General features: G+C 45.6%; 1 protein-coding gene across 2 annotated transcripts in view; it reads right to left on the reverse strand.

Moving 5' to 3' along the window:
- Nucleotides 1-864: 864 nt before the first annotated feature.
- The window catches only part of Cables1 (Cdk5 and Abl enzyme substrate 1), a 114389-nt gene continuing 94871 nt past the window's right edge, over nt 865-20382 (reverse strand). For both annotated transcript variants that reach the window (XM_046433769.2, XM_046433761.2), the window contains 3 exons: nt 7489-7595; nt 5857-6064; nt 865-2723 (listed from right to left, as the gene is read on the reverse strand). In XM_046433769.2, the coding sequence (XP_046289725.1) occupies nt 2583-2723; nt 5857-6064; nt 7489-7595 (456 nt within the window). In that variant the 3' untranslated portion in view covers nt 865-2582. The remainder of the gene's footprint in view (nt 2724-5856; nt 6065-7488; nt 7596-20382) is intronic.

The raw sequence follows: 20382 nt of genomic DNA on the forward strand, positions 1-20382 counted from the left end.
AGCCCAGGTGGGTACCACCTTTCTGCTTATTTGATTCCCATCTGCTCCCCAACAGCCAGGGCTGACTAGAGGAGCCCAGGCCCCCAGGCCAGCTCTGGAGGAACCCACTCAGGCAGAACCCACTAGTGTTTAACTGAGGAGTGTTTGGCTGGAGTGAGCTTCCCCATGGATACTTGTGAATGGAGAAAACCGGAGAGGCTTCAGGGAGGTCTTGAGAGGGAGCAGGGCTTGGAAATGTCCAGGACTGCACTGTGATAGAGGTCAAAGGCAAAACCTTAGACTCTTCTAGAACTGGTCTGAGTGACTTTCTCGCCTCACAGGTTCAGGTTTCCTCCTCGACTCTTTGCCGAAGCTCAAGGCTTTGCACCTGTCACAGGGGCAGCTCTGCGTGTTACCCAAGTCCTTCCCCCTCTTCCTTTGCCTCTAGAAAGCTGGTGGGGACATGAGAAAATGCCTTCATTCTCATGAAGACGCCCTCCCTTCCAATTCAAAACAAAACTCTCCCCTCCACAAATCCACAGAATAGAACTTAAAATTCAAAATTAATCTTTAAAAGAGAAATGAACCAATAACTTTCCAAGTCCACCTCATAAACACTAAAAAAACAAATCACCCCAAAGCCAAGAATATTAGTCTGGACTACTTCATGACACAAGGAAGGTCTCAGGCTGCCCTCCCATGTCAGTCATTAGTGTCTCCCTGGGTCATTTCTACATGCTAGAGATTCTTCTCAGAACGGCTCTCCACCTGTAGCCACTGTCCACACACCTGAGCCAGTCGTCTCATCAGAGAGAACAAGATGACAGATACCAGTAAGTTGAAAGGCATTTTGTAGTTCAGGAGATGGAGATGCTTTGAACACTCTGAGCTTCTCAATTTGCTTTATTGATAATATGTGCACCTTAAATACTAGTTGATTTAGCTTTCAACTAGTAGACCACGTTCATTATATCCCTACTTCAAAAATCACCGATTTACAACTGATTCTGGCCAACGAAACTTGTTAGCAAAAGATTAGGATTGAACTCAGTCAAACCTAAGACTGATTTAGAAGCCAAGTATTATCCCCTGTTCTCACCAGCTGCTGCTTGATTGCCCTTGCCCCATCCTGTAGGAACCAGGCATGGTGGTGCCCACCTATAGTCCCAGCTACTCAGGAGGCTGAGGCAGGAGGATCCCTTGAGCCCAGGAGTTTGAGACCAGCCTGGGAAACAGAAGAAAAAAAGAAAAAGTCCATCTTGTAGGGCTGTAGGATTCTTCTGAGCTCTGCTAACAAAAGCCATATACCCTCACTGCCCACATCCCCCTTTCTCTGGGTGATATCGGTTGATCCAGGTCTGCGACCCCACTACAGCCTGTGTGTGACGGAGGCCGAGGAATTTTCCACGGAGGGGGCCAAGTTGACTGGTGAGACCTTCGTCTCTATACATACACATACTTCTATATATAAAACAAAATATTTTAATTCTTTTTACATGGCTACAAGCGTTCTTCAGCCAGTTGACACCTGTCCTGTGGCTATAAGGTGACATGAGTCAGCACAGGTCATGCCCGAGCATCAGGACAAGTCGTGATTAAAATTCTGCACTGAGAGCTATGGATTCACGGCAACAAGAGCCACCTGAATCAACTCAACCACCGCTCAAAATGCAGTTTGTCCCAGTGCAAAAGCCACAAAACATGTCATACGTCTTACCCCTATACTGGATTTTTATAAAACACATATTTAGCACAATCAATGTGCTTATTATGCACTCTAACATAGAGCACAGGAACGAGATCGATGGAGCACAACCCCCGCCATCTCCAAAGTGTGCAGACCAGACAGATGCCCGCAGTGGGATGGCAGGAAGGTAGCGCCACACTCCACGCCTTTCTGTGACTCCTCCAACACTGAGAACTTAGTCTTTGTCCGATTGTGGCAGGAGCAGTCACAAAAACAATGTCATTTCCTAAGGGCAGAAGATACCAACCTGGAACCGAGGGATTCTTAACCAGAAATCACTCAGAAATCGTTGCCCCAAGTCAGCTCTGCAGAGGGTGGCACTGACTTTGGGGGTTGAGGGCTGATGCAGGATCTCTGACACTTGCACACTCACATCCACATGCCCCCGGGGAAAAGTGCACTTCCAATGGCTGATACAAAAATAGATTGGCACGCTCTTTTGACACAGGGATGGTAGAAAAGTTTTCCTTCAGTTCTGCAAATCTGCTTCCCTCGTCTGCTCTGGCACTCTGTGCTCAGAGTTGGAATGGGTCTGGAGAGAAGGCCCAGGGTCACGCTGGCAAGGTGTGCATGCCTGGCAGGAAGCCCCTTGGAGGCAGCTGAGTTCTTGCTAGGTAGGGGACTTTGCTGTCCTCAGCATGAATCTTCTTTTCACTTGCTTGTGTAATGAATGGCTCACACTCTTCTCGGCCAGCCAGACTGAAGACTCCGTGAAGTTTCCAGTACTGCTTCTCTGCGAAAACTATGATGAGGATAAGAAGCTTGGTACTTTTGAGTTTTATTTTTTGCATTTCCAGTAGTGAACTCCGCTCCACAGCACTCAGAGGAATGGTCCTTCACCCTGCTGGGCCCTGTGCTAGGAGTTCTGGATCAGGCGTCTGTAGTGTGGCATGACTTCGTGCTCTGGTAAATGGAGTGCAAATTCTAGGGCCACTAACACTGGGAATTCAAAGGCAATCAGTTCTCGCCTATTCAGCCGGAACTTCTCTTCCAGTTTCTGCAATAAAATTAAGACATTTTAGTTTTAAAATTAAAATCTAAGGGGTTTTCTTCCAAGTGCAATTTCCCTATCCATCAGCCAGTAAGTGCTCACAGAGAAACTTACGAGTCTGTTTTTTGTTGCTTTCAGAATACCTGAGACTGGGTCACTATAAATACCAGTTCTGGAGGCTGGGAAGTGCAAAGTCAAGTCGTCACACCTGTTGAGGGCCTTGTACTGCTTCAATTCCTGATGGAAAGTGGAAGGGTAAGCAGGTCCATGAAAATGAGGGACAGCCTTGCTTCAGCATGAGCTACTCTTGGGGTAAGTAATCTAGTTCTGAGAAGAACAATTCCCAAGAGAAAGGCATGAATTATTATTATTATTATTATTATTATTAAGTTGTTAATAGACCTTTATTTTATTTATATGTGGTGCTGAGAATCAAACCCACTGCCTCACAAATGCCAGGCAAGTGCGCTACTGCTGAGCCCCAGCCCCAGCCCAGGCATGAATTCTTAACACTGTCGCCTCTCCAAGGCCCCACCTCTCAACACTGTTGCAATGGGAAAAAATTTTCAACATGAGGTTCAGACGCGGCGAACCATATTCAAACCACACACCCATTACAAGCAAGGCTCTGGAGGAAGAAGGGGAGGTATGGACGGCACTTCCTGCTGTAGTTCTGGTGGCCTATGGTCTGCCAGGAGGCTCACATAGGTCCCATCACTTCATTTAATCTTAAGACTCTCACAAGGTTGGTATTGCACTGATCTCCATTTTATGGGCTCCAAGAGGTCAATCACTTGTCCAAGGGTGGCAGACTGCAGTGCTGAGAAGCAAATCTACACGAGACTCCAGCACCACCCTGTTACATCTAAGTTATTCAGGTCTAGAAGTAAAACTAAAACGGAGCCCATCACCTACAACAATAATAACCACACCTAAGTTCTGAATGCGGGGAGATGATTATTTGCAATTCATTCTTTTCATTCTTACCCACAGGGCCTCAAGTCCTGGTGAGGCTGCCCTACTTTCAATGTCACGTATGTGAGCTGTGGCTCCCTGCCTGTCCATCCGACTGCAGCGGGATGGCATTAGAAATGGAGAAGAAATCTCACCAGTAGAGCTGTTGTTGCCTGCACTCAGATTATAACTGAGATGGGCTTTTTTAAAATTTAGTTATACATGGCAGTAGAATCCATTTTGACATAATTATAAAAGCATGGAATATACTTTGCTCTAATTCAGTCCCCCGTACCTTACTTTTCCTCCTCTTTATTGATCTCTCTGCTCTTAAGGTTTATTGCTAATGCAAATAGCTTTTTAAACCATTACTGATATATTCTGCACTAATACTATCAGCATTTGCTGTGTGGCATATTATTTAACTATGATATGAACAGTATCATAATTTTTATTATTATTTCTCAAGATTCATTAGTTCAACAAAAATATATCCATGGGGGATATGTTCTAAGCGTCCCTAAAGATGTCTGAAACCACACATATTACCTAACCCTATAGATTATTTACTATATATACATACCTATGGAAAAGTTTAATTTATAAATTAGGTGTATTAAGAGATTAACAATAATAACTAGTGGTAAAATAAAATAATCACACTATAGTGAAAGTTATGTGAATGTGATCTCAATAATTTAGGGTCCTTTACTCACCCTTCTTGTGGTGTGAACTGATATAATGCCTCTGATGAGATGCAGACCAGTGACGAAGGAATTGGGACGCGTTAGGCTACTAGGGGTTACGTGAACACAAGTACTGTGATACTGGGACAGTCAACCTGACAAACCAGATGGCAAAGTGACTGATGGGCAGTAGCATATGCTACGTGGGTATCCTGGACAAAGAGATGACCCATGTCCCAGGTGGGACAGAGTGAGATTTCATCACGCCACTCAGAAAGGTGCAGAATTTAAAACAGATTGCACATTTCTGAAATTTTCCATGTAGTATTTCTGGACTGGTTGACTGTAGATAGCTGAAATCGGGCAATGCAAAGCCATGATAGATGGGGACAACCGTATAGGGCTATTGATTCTCAGCTCATATTTGGCATCCAAGGATCACTTCCATGTTCATGTATTTACAGAACAAGCTAGATGATCGTGTGCCACTTCTTAAAGTACTGACCTAAGGAATACTTAAAAAAAAATATGGCAAGCACCTACATCAGCTCTTTTCCTCTCCCTTTGCTTCTCAACTAAAAATGGTGCTCTAGCATGGCCTCCCATGGCTGTGGCAGTTGCCTACTGTCTGGACTGTATGTTTGTGTTTCTCACAAATCCATGGGTGCCCCATACCCCAATGTGAAGGTACTAGGAGGTAAAGCCTCTAGGAGTAATTGGGCTCAGAGGATATCTTCAGGGTACAGTCCTCATGATGAGATCAGTATCCTTACGAGAGAGACCAGAAAGCTTGCTCTGTCTCTCCCTATGCAACTGAGGATACAGTAAGAAGGCATCTGCAAGTAAGGAAGAGGGACCTCATCAGGAATCAAAGCAGCTGGTACTTTGATCTTGGGCTTGCCAGTCTCCAGAACTACAAGACATAAGTTTTTGTGGTTTAGGAGACCTAACCTACAGTATTTTGCTATGGTAGCCCAACCTAAGACACCCCTCCTCTTGGGAACTGTGAGTAATAAACCTATGGTTTCAATGGCATTTGTCTCCTGATCTGTTGGCTTTACCGTTCCCCAAATTTCCTATTAATATACTGAATTTTAAACAGGTATTCATGCATTCACCCGAGGAGATCAGTGTTTTCTTGCTTTGATGAGACTCTCCCCCAGGAAGTAACCAAGGCAGGAGGTTTTGAGGTCTCACTGCTCACAAGACCTCTTGTGAGCAGACCCCTTGTGGTTACAGTAGTTTCCACTCCTCATGGTGTCCGAGAATAGATTTTTATGGCCAGATCCAATGTTGGAGCTCTTTGGTCTTGTCCAAGTAGACAACCTTCCCACCCCCGCCCGCCCCCCCAGCTCTAAGAGAGCCTATGAAAAGGCATCTGACATTCTTATGGGAAGGACAACTTCATGGCCCTTAGCTTTGTCACCAGCCAGGGTCCTTTTGAGAAGACCCCTGGACTGAGAGTGTGTCCCCCAGACACCAGGATGTAGGCTACTTACGTCAATTAAATGCTTGACTTCATGCTTTTTGAGGTCACTTCCGATCTTGGCTGCTAACAGCACACATGCTCCAGCACAAAGCTTCCGGTTCTGCTTGTTGAGCTTTCCCTTGAGGGCGAGCTTCTCAAAGTAGACGAAGGCCATGGCCACCGTAGGCTCCTCAAAGCCACAGTCCTCCTGGGCAAGTTTCCGCATCTCTCGTTTCAGACTAGACAAAGAAAGCAGGGAAGAATCTCACTAGAACCTAAGAGTTTCAGGGGACCCCCAAAGAGGAGGATGACTCCATTGGGAAAGCATCTTTTTCATCCCCAGAGGGTGATATGGGATGGGATTAAATCCCCAGAAGTGTGAAGGTTACATTATGTGTGGAAGAAGGCCACACAGTTGGGGGTCTAGACCCTCCCTGGTTGGTCTGGCTGCCCAGACCATGTTCACTTTTGCCCCAGATTCAGTGCCAAAAATCGCCACTTCCAGGAGGATGACAGACAGGCCGCAGGCCAGGCAGACAGAGGGGCCAGCAAGGGCGCCAACGAACATGACGAACACAGAAGGACCCCACTGAACACATGTGGATATCTGAGGGCCCCCTTGGAACCTAAGGGCGGAGCTATCCAGAGTCAAAGAGGGACACCATCTGGGAAACTGTGCTCATTCCAGAGATGATAATAGAAATAAATCAGGCGCTTGGTCTAAACTCTGCCAAATATCAGTTATGTTCATTAACTAGGACAGAAAAGGAGTCAGCCTAAGAACACATCAACCAGTGTCCTTGGGAAAGCCGCCCAGCAAATGGACAAAGTGTGAATACTTGATTTTTCTCAAAGTTTTTTTTGGGGGGGTTCTTTGGCTTGGAACATGCCAGAATCAAATCTTATCAGGACGTACACTAGCATAAATACTTACCGGCACATATTCCAACATGACATGGCTGTGTAGCCTAGCTTCTGTTACCATACACATGTATGCCCAAACACCTGCAATCATGATGTCATGGGGCACACAGACACTAGTTAGCTCCTCTCTGGCCCAGCAGGGTCAGTCACCTTAACTATTTGGCTGACAGCCAGGGTCACCGCAGGGTTGATCTAATCAACTACATGGGAAGTACAGCTTGTCTTTTTTTTTTTTTTCTGCTTTGGTGACTACTAAAATACAGGTCCCAGTTATCATCTTTGGGAAAGTGATTTTAGGTAAAGTTATCCCATTCCCTAAGATACTAACCCTTTTCTCTTTGGCTTTGCCTATACTTGAGAAACCACAGAACTGAATGTCACCCATTCTGTTTTTCAAAATATACATCTTACTGAGCTGGCACACTGCATGCACATAGCCTAAAATGTTTCTTTCACTGAATGAATGCCCTTCCAGATCTGTGTCAATCATAGGTCTGGAGTTTGGCCTTCTGTCCTGGCTCTCTGGGCTCTCCTACCACATCCAGGCACGAGTCAGCCAGCTGTAAGACCGTTTTTTTTTTTTTGTTTGTTTGTTTTTTCCCCCTTAACTGAATGTGACCATGCTTCATTCCTCAAAGAACAGAAAAAACATCATACAAAGCATGAGCTTAATGCGGGCTGGAAGAGAGGCTAGAAGGGCAAGTTCAAGGTGAGTTAAGGTGACATAAGTTTCCCGTACCTCCTTATTTTGCTGAGTGTCAGCTTAATATGAGGAAACTTCTCCTTGAAGGTCTCGTTCATGTCCTTCTTGAGATCTGAGGGCTTCACATAGTCAATTACTGTGGTCTGTAACAGATAAAGAAACACAGGTCACTCATTAAGTAAGGGTCCTATGAACTAATGACGTGCAAGTCACAGCCAACTTACAACTCCAAAAATGTGATGCAATGAGGAAACTCAGATTAGAGCCACAATTAGGGTCTCTGCTGAATCCAGGAGGGACAGTGGCTTTCTGGAAGCATATGGAAAGGAAATCAAGCACCTCATCCTACTTATAGTGATCTTTAAAAAAAAAAAAAAAAAAAAGCTAGCCTGTAGACCATCAGGAGAGAGGAATGGGAGTCTTTCTTTACTGCATTTCAACCTATGGTTCACACAGTGCGGTGCTTAAAGGCACCAGGTTTGAACTTGCACAGATCTGGGTTCAATCCACAGCAGACCATTCATCAGTTGCAGGTTTTGGAAGATGTATTTAATCATCCTATCTCAAGTGGCACGTCTGCAAAATGAAAACAATAACTGTACCTACTTTATATGGCCATTGGAGAACTGTGTGAGAAGTCAAGAGCTCTTGGCATACAGCAAGCACAATAAATGCTAGTTACTGTTTTTTAAATGTATTAAATTGACTAGGGCATTACAGTTATAAAAATAGTGGGGTTCATTTTTGACATTCATAAATGCATAAACTGTATTTTAAAAATTAGAAAATGTACAAAACTTACCATTTTAACCATTTTTAGGTGTAAAGTCTAGTGGCTTTAAGTACATTTCACATTGTTAAGCACCCATCGACACCCTCCACCTCCAGAACCTTTTCATCTAAAGGGCAGCTCTGTACCCATCAAACTCTAATTCTCCATCTACTCCCTCCAGCCCTGGCAACCATCACCCCACCATTTTTCTCTGTGCATCTGCCTCACGTAAGTGGAATTATGTATTTCCCTTCACGTCTTCAAGGTTCATCTGCACTGCAGCATGTGTCCGAATTTCCTTTCTTTTAAAGAGGCTGAATGACATTCCATTGTATGTATATAATGGTAGCTATTATTAACAGTCCCTTGAAACTTGAGTTCCTCCCTGCTCTCTAAATTCTATTCATCCCTGAAGACTGGCTCCTTTGAGCGCTTTCTGAATATTCTAGTCTTCCTTGTTCCTCCGTGCCCTGCACAGTTAACTGTCAATTAAACAGTCTTTTGCTGGGTTTCCTGGTTAGTCTCATCCTTCCTTCACTGTACGCCTGCCAAGGGCTGGCTCTCTTCTGGCTGACTGTATGGCAAGAATCTTCACCAAGCAAAGCCAGAGGAAGCAGCAGCTGCAAATTCGGATGTGAAGGCCCATTCCCAAGGATGGCCCACCGCCAGCAAAGCACATCCAAGGTTTCCTTAATGGCTCTAACAAAAGTTGGTGGCTTTCTCCGATCATTTCCATGTATGAGATACTTGGTTTGATTTTTAGAACAAGCTCATGGAATGTCTCTGGTGGTAGTTTACAGCCAAGAGCAGGCAAACAGCTAACAGATCCCAATTCAAACGGATCTTAATGGTACCTTCTTTGCTTCTCTGGAGAATTAAAGCAAATGGTCCCAATATGAACTCCCAACCTGGCTTAGAGTTTTGTAACACATGGGTGGACAAAGACTTGGTGCATCTTCTTGATCAGGAAGGGTCTCCCTGGGGCTGGTCCGTGACATGCCCATTCTCTTACGCGCCAGTGATGTGCTTTTTGAGAAGTGGCAATCCAACTCTGACCAAAGTATTTGGACACGTGCATGTGTGCTTGCACTGTGTGGCAGGGAGGGGAGGTGCACTTGGAATTTTTATGGAGGCCTCTCTGGCTGCCAAGGTCAGGCAGAGTGGGCACCGCCCTGGGGCAGCTCTCCAAGATGGATTTGCCTCCCTTCCTGCTTCAAGAACCACTTAATTTCATCTCAAAAAACATCTCTGGATTGAATAGGATGTAAGATAGATAGATAGATAATTTTTTTTCCATTCCTGGAAGCAGGATGGAGGGTTATCATCTACCATGCTTGCCTCCAGGTGGGCCCACCAGCCAGTCCTTGTATCCTGAATACCCAGCACAATGCCCCCATCTAGGTACCCTGACACACCAGACAGGCCCCTTCTTCTCTTCCGTTATGGACAAAAACCATGAGGCTGGAATGATGTGAGCAGGTTTAAGCAAAGTGTCACTTGCCTTTGTCGGGGGCCAGAAGCCCTACGAGTCCTGAGCAAGAATACCCCATTCTGTAATGATCATTTGAGTTTTAAAACTGGTTTCCATGGAAATGTCTGAGGCAATGGGAGGCCTGGATCCCACCCTGCAGCAACTACAGCAGCTAACTGGATGGTGCTTCTCTGAAGATCCTTGCAACACTTCTCTTGAAAGAAGGCCCCACTACCAAAAGAGAAGTCTGTGAATGCATCCCACCCACCCCACCTGATAGACAAGGAAACTGAGGTTCAGAGTGAAGAGGCTCACCCCGACCTCAGCCAGCTGCAGACAGGGCCAGAGCTGGGAACTTGGTCTTCCAGACTGGTTGCTTCCAACTCATCCTCCCACAACCCACTCCCCCCACCAACAGTCCTCCTGGCTTTTCTTTCCTTGACCAGACTGAATGGGCAGTGAGAGAAGCTCCCACCTTAAGGGGCTCTTGGGAGGTCTCGAGAAGTTGGCTGACCATAGAGAGGGCTGAAGTAGTAGCCAGGTAGCTTCCACTCCAGCGTCAGGCAACACAGAGAAGGTCACTTAACATGTGGTCCCTATCTGCACCAAGACACATTTCCTAGGTGATTTCTACGTGCTGAGGTCCAGGGAGCTGCACATCCGACTCTCCCCGCCTGACTAGCACCTGTTCCAGGTTCAGCTTGTGATGCTACTTCTGCAGGCTCATCCTGCTAAGCCACCGCCCTGCGCACATTGCTCTTCCTGTGACTCGCCTTTATGAAACAGTAAGCTCTGGACGTCCATAGTGAAGGGCAAGACAGCCAATAGTTCTATTTCCCTATGACTTTGTAGTTAGGAGCCCCCAAAATGATTCCAGTTTTCCCTTTAGAATGCTCTGATATGAGAAGGCAGGACTGGAGAAGTCACACACCTGTCATTTCTGTTGCCAAGATGCACTGAGGGAGAAATCCTGGAGTCCAGTTTGTAGCCTGGTGTCCATTTTGTGGGTACAGACCACAACAGGGGCACCGTGGGTCTGGGGCTGGTGGTTGGTGCCACCCTCCAAGCCAGGAGTCAGAGTCCTGATCCCAGAGAATGCGAGTTTCTGCAGGGTGGCTTGGGGATCATTTCTGAATTTTGACTTGGGCTGTTCTGTCAGCCCCCTTAATGATTCTCTGAACTCTTCGGTATCTACCCAGCTGTAACACACCCCTTTCTTAAACTAGCAAGAGTGGATACGGAGTTCTGCAACTAAACTGTAAACAACACACTCTATACTTCCATTGATAGTCTTCACAACTACCACTGAGGACAACAGGATAAGAGTGTCTGATCCCCTGGAGGTCTAAATGTGGTCAGGTTACTGAAGACCACTGGGGGTCTTGCCCCCTATCCCTGACACACATTTCCTGGTGAGTCCAAGCCTCAGAATAACTCCTGAATACCAACTCAGCCCAACCCATGGCCCTAGTAAACCATGCTTATCAATCAGAGCACTGAAGGCTGGTGGAGAATATGAAGTGACTATTAGTCTCCTGGGGCTGCTGTGACAAATGACCACAAACTAGGCAATGACAGCAATGCATGGTCTCTCAGTCCCCGGGCGGAAAACCTGAAATCCAGGTATGAGCAGGGCGCGCTCCTTCTGAAACAGAATCTTGAAATAGAAACTCTGGCTCTGGGTAGAGACCTTCCTTGCTCAGAGTTTCTGGTGGGCCCTGCTTGTCCCTGGTTTGTAGATGCCAGTGCTCTAACCTCTGCCTTCGCATGGTGCTTTCCCTGTTGTCTGTCTTCTATGACTCTGTGTCTCCTTATGTGGACAAAATCATGTGAGATTATGAGGCCTACTCCAGTCTGATTGCATCTTAATTTACTTTTGAATAAGGACACATTCTAAGGTAGTGGAGGGTTAGGAAATCTTTTGGGGGACACGACTCTGCCCACTGACTCCTAATGGTGCACTCTGTGCAGCTCGCTGGACCCTGACCCCTGGCTTCCACACTGAGCCTTGCTCTGCCCCTCACAGAAGGCCTGAGCCTTGGTCTGAGAGAGGACTTCATAGGTAGCCTCCTTCCCTGCCTCCTCTGCTGGCCATGACCGCCCTTCTCTGTGTCCCCGATTCTCCGAGTTCTGGCTCAATGGGAAAGAACCGACTCAGGAGCCAGACCCCTGGGTTTAAACCAAGCTCTGCTGCGCAGTATCTGGGTGGCCTCGGGCAAACTGCTTAAGCATTTGGGCCTAGGCTTCCTCTCTGGTTTCTCCATCATCTGTTAGATGCTGATGGCTGTGGGACATCTGCTCAGGAGGTGGCCCCATGTCCCGCTCACATTCAGCACACAGGATACTCATTTGGGACAACAGTCAGCAGCCTTCGAAGTGACAATCTGCCCCCAGACCCTTGCTCAGACAAGGCCTTGCATGCAGAGCTGAGGTTATATACAGGCCAGATTCTTGGTACTAAACAAATCACCTTGTGACCAGGTCCATCTCTCATGTCTTCAGGTACCTGAGAGATGATGTCCCCACTGGCCTCTTACTCCAGGTCCCAGTCTCTGGAGCTCAACAGGCTGTGATTTCTCAGCACAGTCCTGGACATCTTGAGGAAGCCATATGATAACACTCAGAGGCTGGACATCTCAACCATGTGGGAGACCACTCTCTTTCCAGCCATGGTCATGAGCAAAGAGGCAGTACTGGGAAACTAAGCTACAGGCGGGGATTCCCAGCCCCCAGCCTTTCTTTCTGGCTTGGGAGAGAATCAATTAAACGTGAGGCTGTTGCCTTGTTTAGGCTCACCTACCAGTGGAATTGTAGGAGTTATAAAAATTAGCAATGCCTGAGTTTTGCCAGAGTGTGTTATTATAAATCAAAGTGCTAATTAAGCAGACTGTGGCTCCTTCCTGGTCTGGGACAGTCTGTGTCATTGACACCTAATTCCAGACCACAAAACTTGCCAGATGAAGGGCTCCTCTTGGCCTGCAGCTGTAGCCAAAGCAGAGCTGGCTAGGAGACGGATGGGCAGCTCTGGCCCTGTGGTGCTTGCATTTTTTTGTAGAAGAGGTCACTGTGCTCTTGGAGAGGTCACTTGAATGCACTTTCTAGCAGCTGCCTGTGCACAGCTGCAAAAAGGGGAAGGCGGGGAGGTCAGCTGGGAGGAGGAGACTATCCAAAACTGTCCACAAAGAAGCCCTGCCCAGCCTGCTCCACTGGAGATGGGAAGCAGAATTAGGAAGGGCTGGGGTGGGATGAACACCCACGAATCCCTTCAAGATACCAAAATGAAAAGTCCACGACTTAGTTATCTAGCTGCAAGAGTCCACCACTTCTATCCTGGAGATGCTGGGACACCCTTTGTTTTTCAGAAAAACAGTCTTGACTAATCACAAAAGGAGTAAGGGCTGCCGAGGAACTGAATTAAGCCCCAGCTGCAATGTGGGGAACAGGGGGCCTCCCAGGGTAGGGTTGGGGTGCAATGTGAGCGGGTATGGGCACATATACCACAATACTAATTCTAGAGAGGTCAGGGGTTCAAAGCAGACAGGTTGCTGGTCTGATTCTGATAAAAGCAGCCAAGATGCCTCCGCTTCAGGGCCTGGAAGAGCTCTGACCTTTGTCCCCTACTCTCCATAGGAATTTATGAGCACCTCTGAACAGATGTGTTTGCTGCGGATTCTGCTCTGGGGACCAGAGACTCCTAATCCCTGGAAAGGAACATTCCAAGGGATCTGGGTTCCAGCCCCAGGGCTATTTATACCCTAGGAACTGGCTGGTGATCTGGGGCAGGCAGACACCTCTCCATGCCTCAGTTTCCCTGCCACACTTGTGAAAGGAAGGAGGCATCCAAGGCAACCATCTGGGCAGCTCCTTCCAGCCCTGCAAAATCAGGGCTCTTCTGCTTTGCCTACAATTGTCCGCCAGCCATCAGCATTTCCAGCTCAGCTGGGCACTGGGAAAGCAGATGTTTTTTTTTTTTTTTTTTTTTTTAATTTTTTATTGTGGGTTGTTCAAAACATTACAAATTTCTTGACATATCATATTCCACACTTTGATTCTAGTGGGTTATGAACTCCCACCTTCACCCCATACACAGATTGCAGATTCACATCAGTTACACATCCATTGATTTACAAATTGCCATACTAGTGTCTGTTGTGCTCCGCTGCCTTTCCCATCATCCACCCTCCCCCCTCCCCACCTCTCCCCCCCCTCCCCTCCTCTCTCTCTACCCCCTCCACTGTATAACCCTGAGGGTCTCCTTCCATTACCGTGCAATTTACCTTCTCTCTCCCTTTCCCTCCCACCTCTCATCCCTGTTAAATGTTAATCTTCTTCTCCTGTTCTTCGTCCCTACTCTGTTCTTAGTTACTTTCCTTATATCAAAGAAGACATTTGGCATTTGTTTTTTAGGGATTGGCTAGCTTCACTTAGCATAATCTGCTCTAATGCCATCCATTTCCCTGTAAATTCTATGATTTTGTCATTTTTTAATGCAGAGTAATACTCCATTGTGTATAAATGCCACATTTTTTTTATCCATTCGTCTATTGAAGGGCATCTAGGTTGGTTCCACAGTCTTGCTATTGTGAACTGTGCTGCTATGAACATCGATGTAGCAGTGTCCCTGTAGCATGCTCTTTTTAGGTCTTTAGGGAATAGACCAAGAAGGGGAATAGCTGGGTCAAATGGTGGCTCCATTCCCAGCTTTCCAAGAAATCTCCATACTGCTTTCCAAATTGGCTGCACCAATCTGCAGTCCCACCAGCAATGTACAAGTGTACCCTTTTCCCCACATCCTCGCCAGCACTTGTTGTTGTTTGACTTCCTAATGGCTGCCAATCTTACTGGAGTGAGATGGTATCTTAGGGTGGTTTTGATTTGCATTTCTCTGACAGCTAGAGATGTTGAGCATTTTTTCATGTACTTGTTGATTGACTGTATGTCCTCCTCTGTGAAGTGTCTGTTCAGGTCCTTGGCCCATTTGTTGATTGGGTTGTTTGTTCTCTTATTGTCTAATTTTTTGAGTTCTTTGTATACTCTGGATATTAGGGCTCTATCTGAAGTGTGAGGAGTAAAGATTTGTTCCCAGGATGTAGGCTCCCTATTTACCTCTCTTATTGTTTCTTTTGCTGAGAAAAAACTTCTTAGTTTGAGTAAGTCCCATTTGTTGATTCTAGTTATTAACTTTTGTGCTATGGGTGTCCTATTGAGGAATTTGGAGCCCGACCCCACCGACTGTAGATCGTAGCCAACTTTTTCTTCTATCAGACGGCGCGTCTCTGATTTGATATCAAGTTCCTTGATCCATTTTGAATTCACTTTTGTGCATGGCGAGAGAAAGGGATTCAGTTTCATTTTGTTGCATATGGATTTCCAGTTTTCCCAGCACCATTTGTTGAAGATGCTATCCTTCCTCCATTGCATGCTTTTAGCCCCTTTATCAAATATAAGATAGTTGTAGTTTTGTGGATTGGTTTCTGTGTCCTCTATTCTGTACCATTGGTCCACACGCCTGTTTTGGTACCAGTACCATGCTGTTTTTGTTACTATTGCTCTGTAGTATAGTTTGAAGTCTGGTATCGCTATACCGCCTGATTCACACTTCTTGCTTAGCATTGTTTTTGCTATTCTGGGTCTTTTATTTTTCCATATGAATTTCATGATTGCTTTCTCTATTTCTACAAGAAATGCCATTGGGATTTTGATTGGCATTGCATTAAACCTATAGAGAACTTTTGGTAATATCGCCATTTTGATGATGTTAGTTCTGCCTATCCATGAACAGGGTATATTTTTCCATCTTCTAAGATCTTCTTCTATTTCTCTCTTTAGGGTTCTGTAGTTTTCATTGTATAAGTCTTTCACCTCTTTTGTTAGGTTGATTCCCAAGTATTTTATTTTTTTTGAAGATATTTTGAATGGAGTGGTTGTCCTCATTTCCATTTCAGAGGATTTGTCGCTGATATACAGGAATGCCTTTGATTTATGCGTGTTGATTTTAAATCCTGCCACTTTGCTGAATTCATTTATTAGCTCTAATAGTTTCTTTGTAGAGCCTTTTGGGTCTGCTAGATATAGAATCATATCATCTGCAAATAGTGATAATTTAATTTCTTCTTTTCCTATTTTTATGCCTTTAATTTCTTTCGTCTGTCTAATTGCTCTGGCCAGTGTTTCGAGAACTATGTTGAAGAGAAGTGGAGAGAGAGGGCATCCCTGTCTTGTTCCAGATTTTAGAGGGAATGCCTTCAGTTTTTCTCCATTCAGAATAATGCTAGCCTGAGGCTTAGCATAGATTGCTTTTACAATATTGAGGTATGTTCCTGTTATCCCTAGTTTTTCTAGAGTTTTGAACATAAAGGGATGCTGTACTTTGTCAAATGCTTTTTCCGCATCTATCGAGATGATCATATGGTTCTTATTTTTAAGTCTATTGATGTGGTGAATAACATTTATTGATTTCCGTATATTGAACCAGCCTTGCATCCCAGGGATGAATCCTACTTGATCATGGTGTACAATTTTTTTTATATGTTTTTGTATCCGATTCGCCAGAATTTTATTGAGGATTTTTGCATCTAGGTTCATTAGAGATATTGGTCTGTAGTTTTCTTTCTTTGAAGTGTCTTTGTCTGGTTTAGGTATCAGGGTGATGTTGGCCTCATAGAATGAATTTGGAAGTTCTCCCTCCTTTTCTATTTCCTGAAGTAGCTTGAAAAGTATTGGTATTAGTTCTTCTTTAAAGGTTTTGTAAAATTCTGCTGTATACCCATCGGGACCTGGGCTTTTCTTAGTTGGTAGTCTTTTGATGGTTTCTTCTATCTCCTCAATTGATATTGGTCTGTTTAGGTTTTCTATATCCTCCTGACTCAATCTGGGCAGATCATATGACTTAAGAAATTTATCTATGCCTTCACTATCTTCTAATTTATTGGAGTATAAGGATTCAAAATAGTTTTTGATTATCTTCTGTATTTCTGAAGTGTCTGTTGTGATATTGCCTTTTTCATCCCGTATGCTAGTAATTTGAGTTCTCTCTCTTCTTCTCTTCACTAGCATCGCTAAGGGTCTGTCGATTTTGTTTATTTTTTCAAAGAACCAACTTTTAGTTTTGTCAATTTTTTCAATTGTTTCTTTTGTTTCGATTTCATTAATTTCAGCTCTGATTTTAATTATTTCTTGCCTTCTACTTCTTTTGCTGTTGTTTTGCTCTTCTTTTTCAAGGATTTTGAGATGAAGTATGAGATCATTTATTTGTTGGTTTTTTCTTTTTTTAAGGAATGAACTCCAAGCAATGAATTTTCCTCTTAGAACTGCTTTCAATGTGTCCCATAGATTCCGATATGTTGTGTCTGTGTTTTCATTTATCTCTAAGAATTTTTTAATTTCCTCCTTGATGTCTTCTATAACCCATTGATCATTCAGTAACCTATTGTTCATTCTCCAATTGATGTATGCTTTTTCCTTCCTTCTTTTATCGTTGATTTTCAGTTTCATTCCATTATGATCAGATAAGATGCATGGTAATATCTCTACTCCTTTATATTGTCTAAGAGTTGCCCTGTGACATAATATATGATCTATTTTTGAGAAGGATCCATGTGCTGCTGAGAAAAAAGTGTAACTGCTTGATGTTGGGTGGTATACTCTATATATGTCAATTAGGTCTAGGTTATTAATAGTGTTATTGAGTTCTATAGTTTCCTTATTCAACTTTTGTTTGGAAGATCTGTCCAGTGGCGAGAGAGGTGTGTTGAAGTCTCCCATGATTATGGTGTGGTGGTCTATTAGACTCTTGAACTTGAGAAGAGTTTGTTTGACGAACATAGCTGCACCATTGTTTGGGGCATAAATATTTATGATTGTTATGTCTTGTTGGTGTATGGTTCCCTTAAGCAGTATGTAGTGTCCCTCTTTATCTCTTTTGATTAACTTTGGCTTGAAATCTATTTTATTTGATATGAGTATGGACACGCCTGCTTGTTTCCGAAGTCCATATGAGTGATATGATTTTTCCCAACCTTTCACCTTCAGCCTATGTATGTCTTTTCCTATCAAATGCGTCTCCTGTAGGCAGCATATTGTTGGGTCTTGTTTTGTGATCCATTCTACTAGCCTGTGTCTCTTAATTGGTGAGTTTAAGCCATTAACATTTAGGGTTATTATTGAGATATGGGTTGTTCTTCCAGCCATATTTGTTTATTTCTGTTACTAAACATTGTTTGTTTTCCTCTTTGATTGTTCCCCCCCCCCTTTACTGTCCTACCTCCCACTGTTGGTTTTCATTGTTATTTTCCATTTCCTCTTCCTGTAATACTTTGGCTAGGATGTTTTGAAGAGATGGTTTTCTAGCTGCGATTTCTTTAAACTTTTGTTTATCGTGGAAGGTTTTAATTTCATTCTCCATCCTGAAGCTTAATTTCGCTGGATACACAATTCTTGGTTGGAACCCATTATCTTTCAGTGTTTGAAATATGTTATTCCAGGATCTTCTAGCTTTCAGAGTCTGTGTTGAAAGATCAGCTGTTATCCTGATTGGCTTGCCCCTAAATGTAATCTGCTTCCTTTCTCTTGTAGCTTTTAAAATTCTCTCCTTATTCTGTATGTTGGGCATCTTCATTATAATGTGTCTAGGTGTGGATCTCTTATGATTTTGCACATTCGGCGTCCTGTAGGCTTCTAGGATTTGGGATTCTGTCTCATTCTTCAAGTCTGGGAAGTTTTCTTGTATTATTTCATGGAATAGACTGCTCATTCCTTTGGTTTGGAGCTCTGTACCTTCCTGTATCCCAATGACTCTTAAGTTTGGTCTCTTAATGTTATCCCATATTTCTTGGATGTTCTGCTCATGGTTTCTTAACAGTCTTGCTGAGCTGTCTATGTTCTTTTCCAGTTGAAATACTTTGTCTTCATTGTCTGATGTTCTATCTTCTAAGTGTTCTACTCTGTTGGTAGTATTCTCCATTGAGTTTTTAAGTTGGTTTATTGCTTCCTGCATTTCTAGGATTTCTGATTGCTTGTTTTTTATAACCTCTATCTCCCTGTATAGTTGATCCTTTGCTTCCTGGATTTGTTTGCGTAATTCGTTGTCGAAGTGATCTTTCATTGTCTGATTTTGCTGTTTAATGTCTTCCTTGATACTCCAGATCATCTGAAGCATGTATATCCTGAATTCTTTATCTGACATTCCATCTGCTGCAGCTGTTACCTCTTCTAAAGTTGCGTTGACCTGCATTGCTTGTGGTCCTTTCTTTCCTTGTCTTTTCATACTGCTTGCGTATCTTTCCTGCAGGTGCGGGCGGCGGCTCTGCTCTCGCCTTATTCCAATTGGGGTGTCGTGGCTACCACGCCGGCAGGTCACTGGGCCTGTTCTGGGAGCTGGTGGCGGCTCTGTTCTGCCCCTACTCCAATTGGGGTGTCGTGTCTGTCGTACCAGCAGGCCACTGGGCCTGTCCTGCTGGTCGGTCGCAGATCTGCCCACCTTTCGGGCACGAGTGGAGGCTCTGCTTTGCCCCTACTCCAATTGGGGTGTCGTGACTACCCCGCCTGCAGGATGCTGGGTCTGTTCCTGGCAAGGGAGGCGACTCTGCTCTGTCCCTACTCCAATTAGGGTGGTGTTTGTACCCCGCCGGCAGGCTCCTGGGCCTGATCCGCCGGTCTGTTGTAGGTCTGCCTACCTTGAAGGCGCGGGCGGCGGATCTGCCCTGCCCCTCCTACCACGCCTGCGGACCCCTGGGCCTGATCTGCAGGTTGATCACTGGTCTGCTCACCCTGCGGGCACGGGTGGCGGTTCCGCTCCACCCCCACTCCAATTGGGGTCACGTGACCACCACACCGGCAGGGCCTGATCCGGGCGTGGGATAAGGATCTGCTCTGCCCCTACTCGAGTTGGGGTGACGTGTGTACCACACTGGCAGGCCACTGGGCCTGACCCGCCAGGCTGTCACAGGTCTGTTTACCTTGCAAGCGCGAAGGGCGGCTCTGCCCTGCCCCTCCTACCACGCCCATGTACTACTGGGTCGTGGGTCTGCCCACCTGGCGGGTGTGGGTGGCGGCTCCGCTCCGCCCCCTCTCCAATTGGGGTCACGCGGTCACCACGCTGGCGAGCCGCTGGGCCTGCTCCGGGGGCTGGCGGCGGCCCGGCTCCTTCCCTCCGGCTCGAGGACAAATTGAGGAGACTCGGGTGACTGAGCCTCACCCCCCTTACCAGAAGACCAACTGCTTATGTCACCGCTGGTATTGATGAAGATCTCTCCTCCACCGCTTTCTGCTGACATCAGATCTCTGCCATGTTGGTATCCTATGCGAATGGCAGCATTTCGTTCCCCTTGCCAGGCAACCCAAGCAATGGGTGAGTCCTGACCTGCCCTCAGCAGGACCCGGACCGAGACCCAGTTTCCGCGGGCTCCTAGCCCCGGTCCAGGGAAGTTCCGGGAGCCGGAACTCGGCCGCTCCGTGCTCGGTGTAAGCTCCTATAAGTGTAGGCTCCAAGAAGCAGCCCCCGCGGGCTCAGTTCCGGGAGCCGGAATTCGGCCGCTTAGTGTTTGGTGTATGCTCTGATAGTAGCAGGGTCCAAGAAGCAGCCTCCGCGGGCTCCGCAGCCCTGAGCCAGGGCGGTTCCGGGACGGTTCCGGGAGCCGGAACTCGGCCGCTCTGTGCTCGGTGTAAGCTCCTATAAGTGTAAGCTCCA

This window comes from Marmota monax, unplaced genomic scaffold (genome assembly GCF_021218885.2).
Source record: "Marmota monax isolate L192 unplaced genomic scaffold, Marmota_monax_Labrador192_F-V1.1 WCK01_AAM20220418_F8-fsc00126, whole genome shotgun sequence".
NCBI classification, from domain to species: Eukaryota; Metazoa; Chordata; class Mammalia; order Rodentia; family Sciuridae; genus Marmota; species Marmota monax.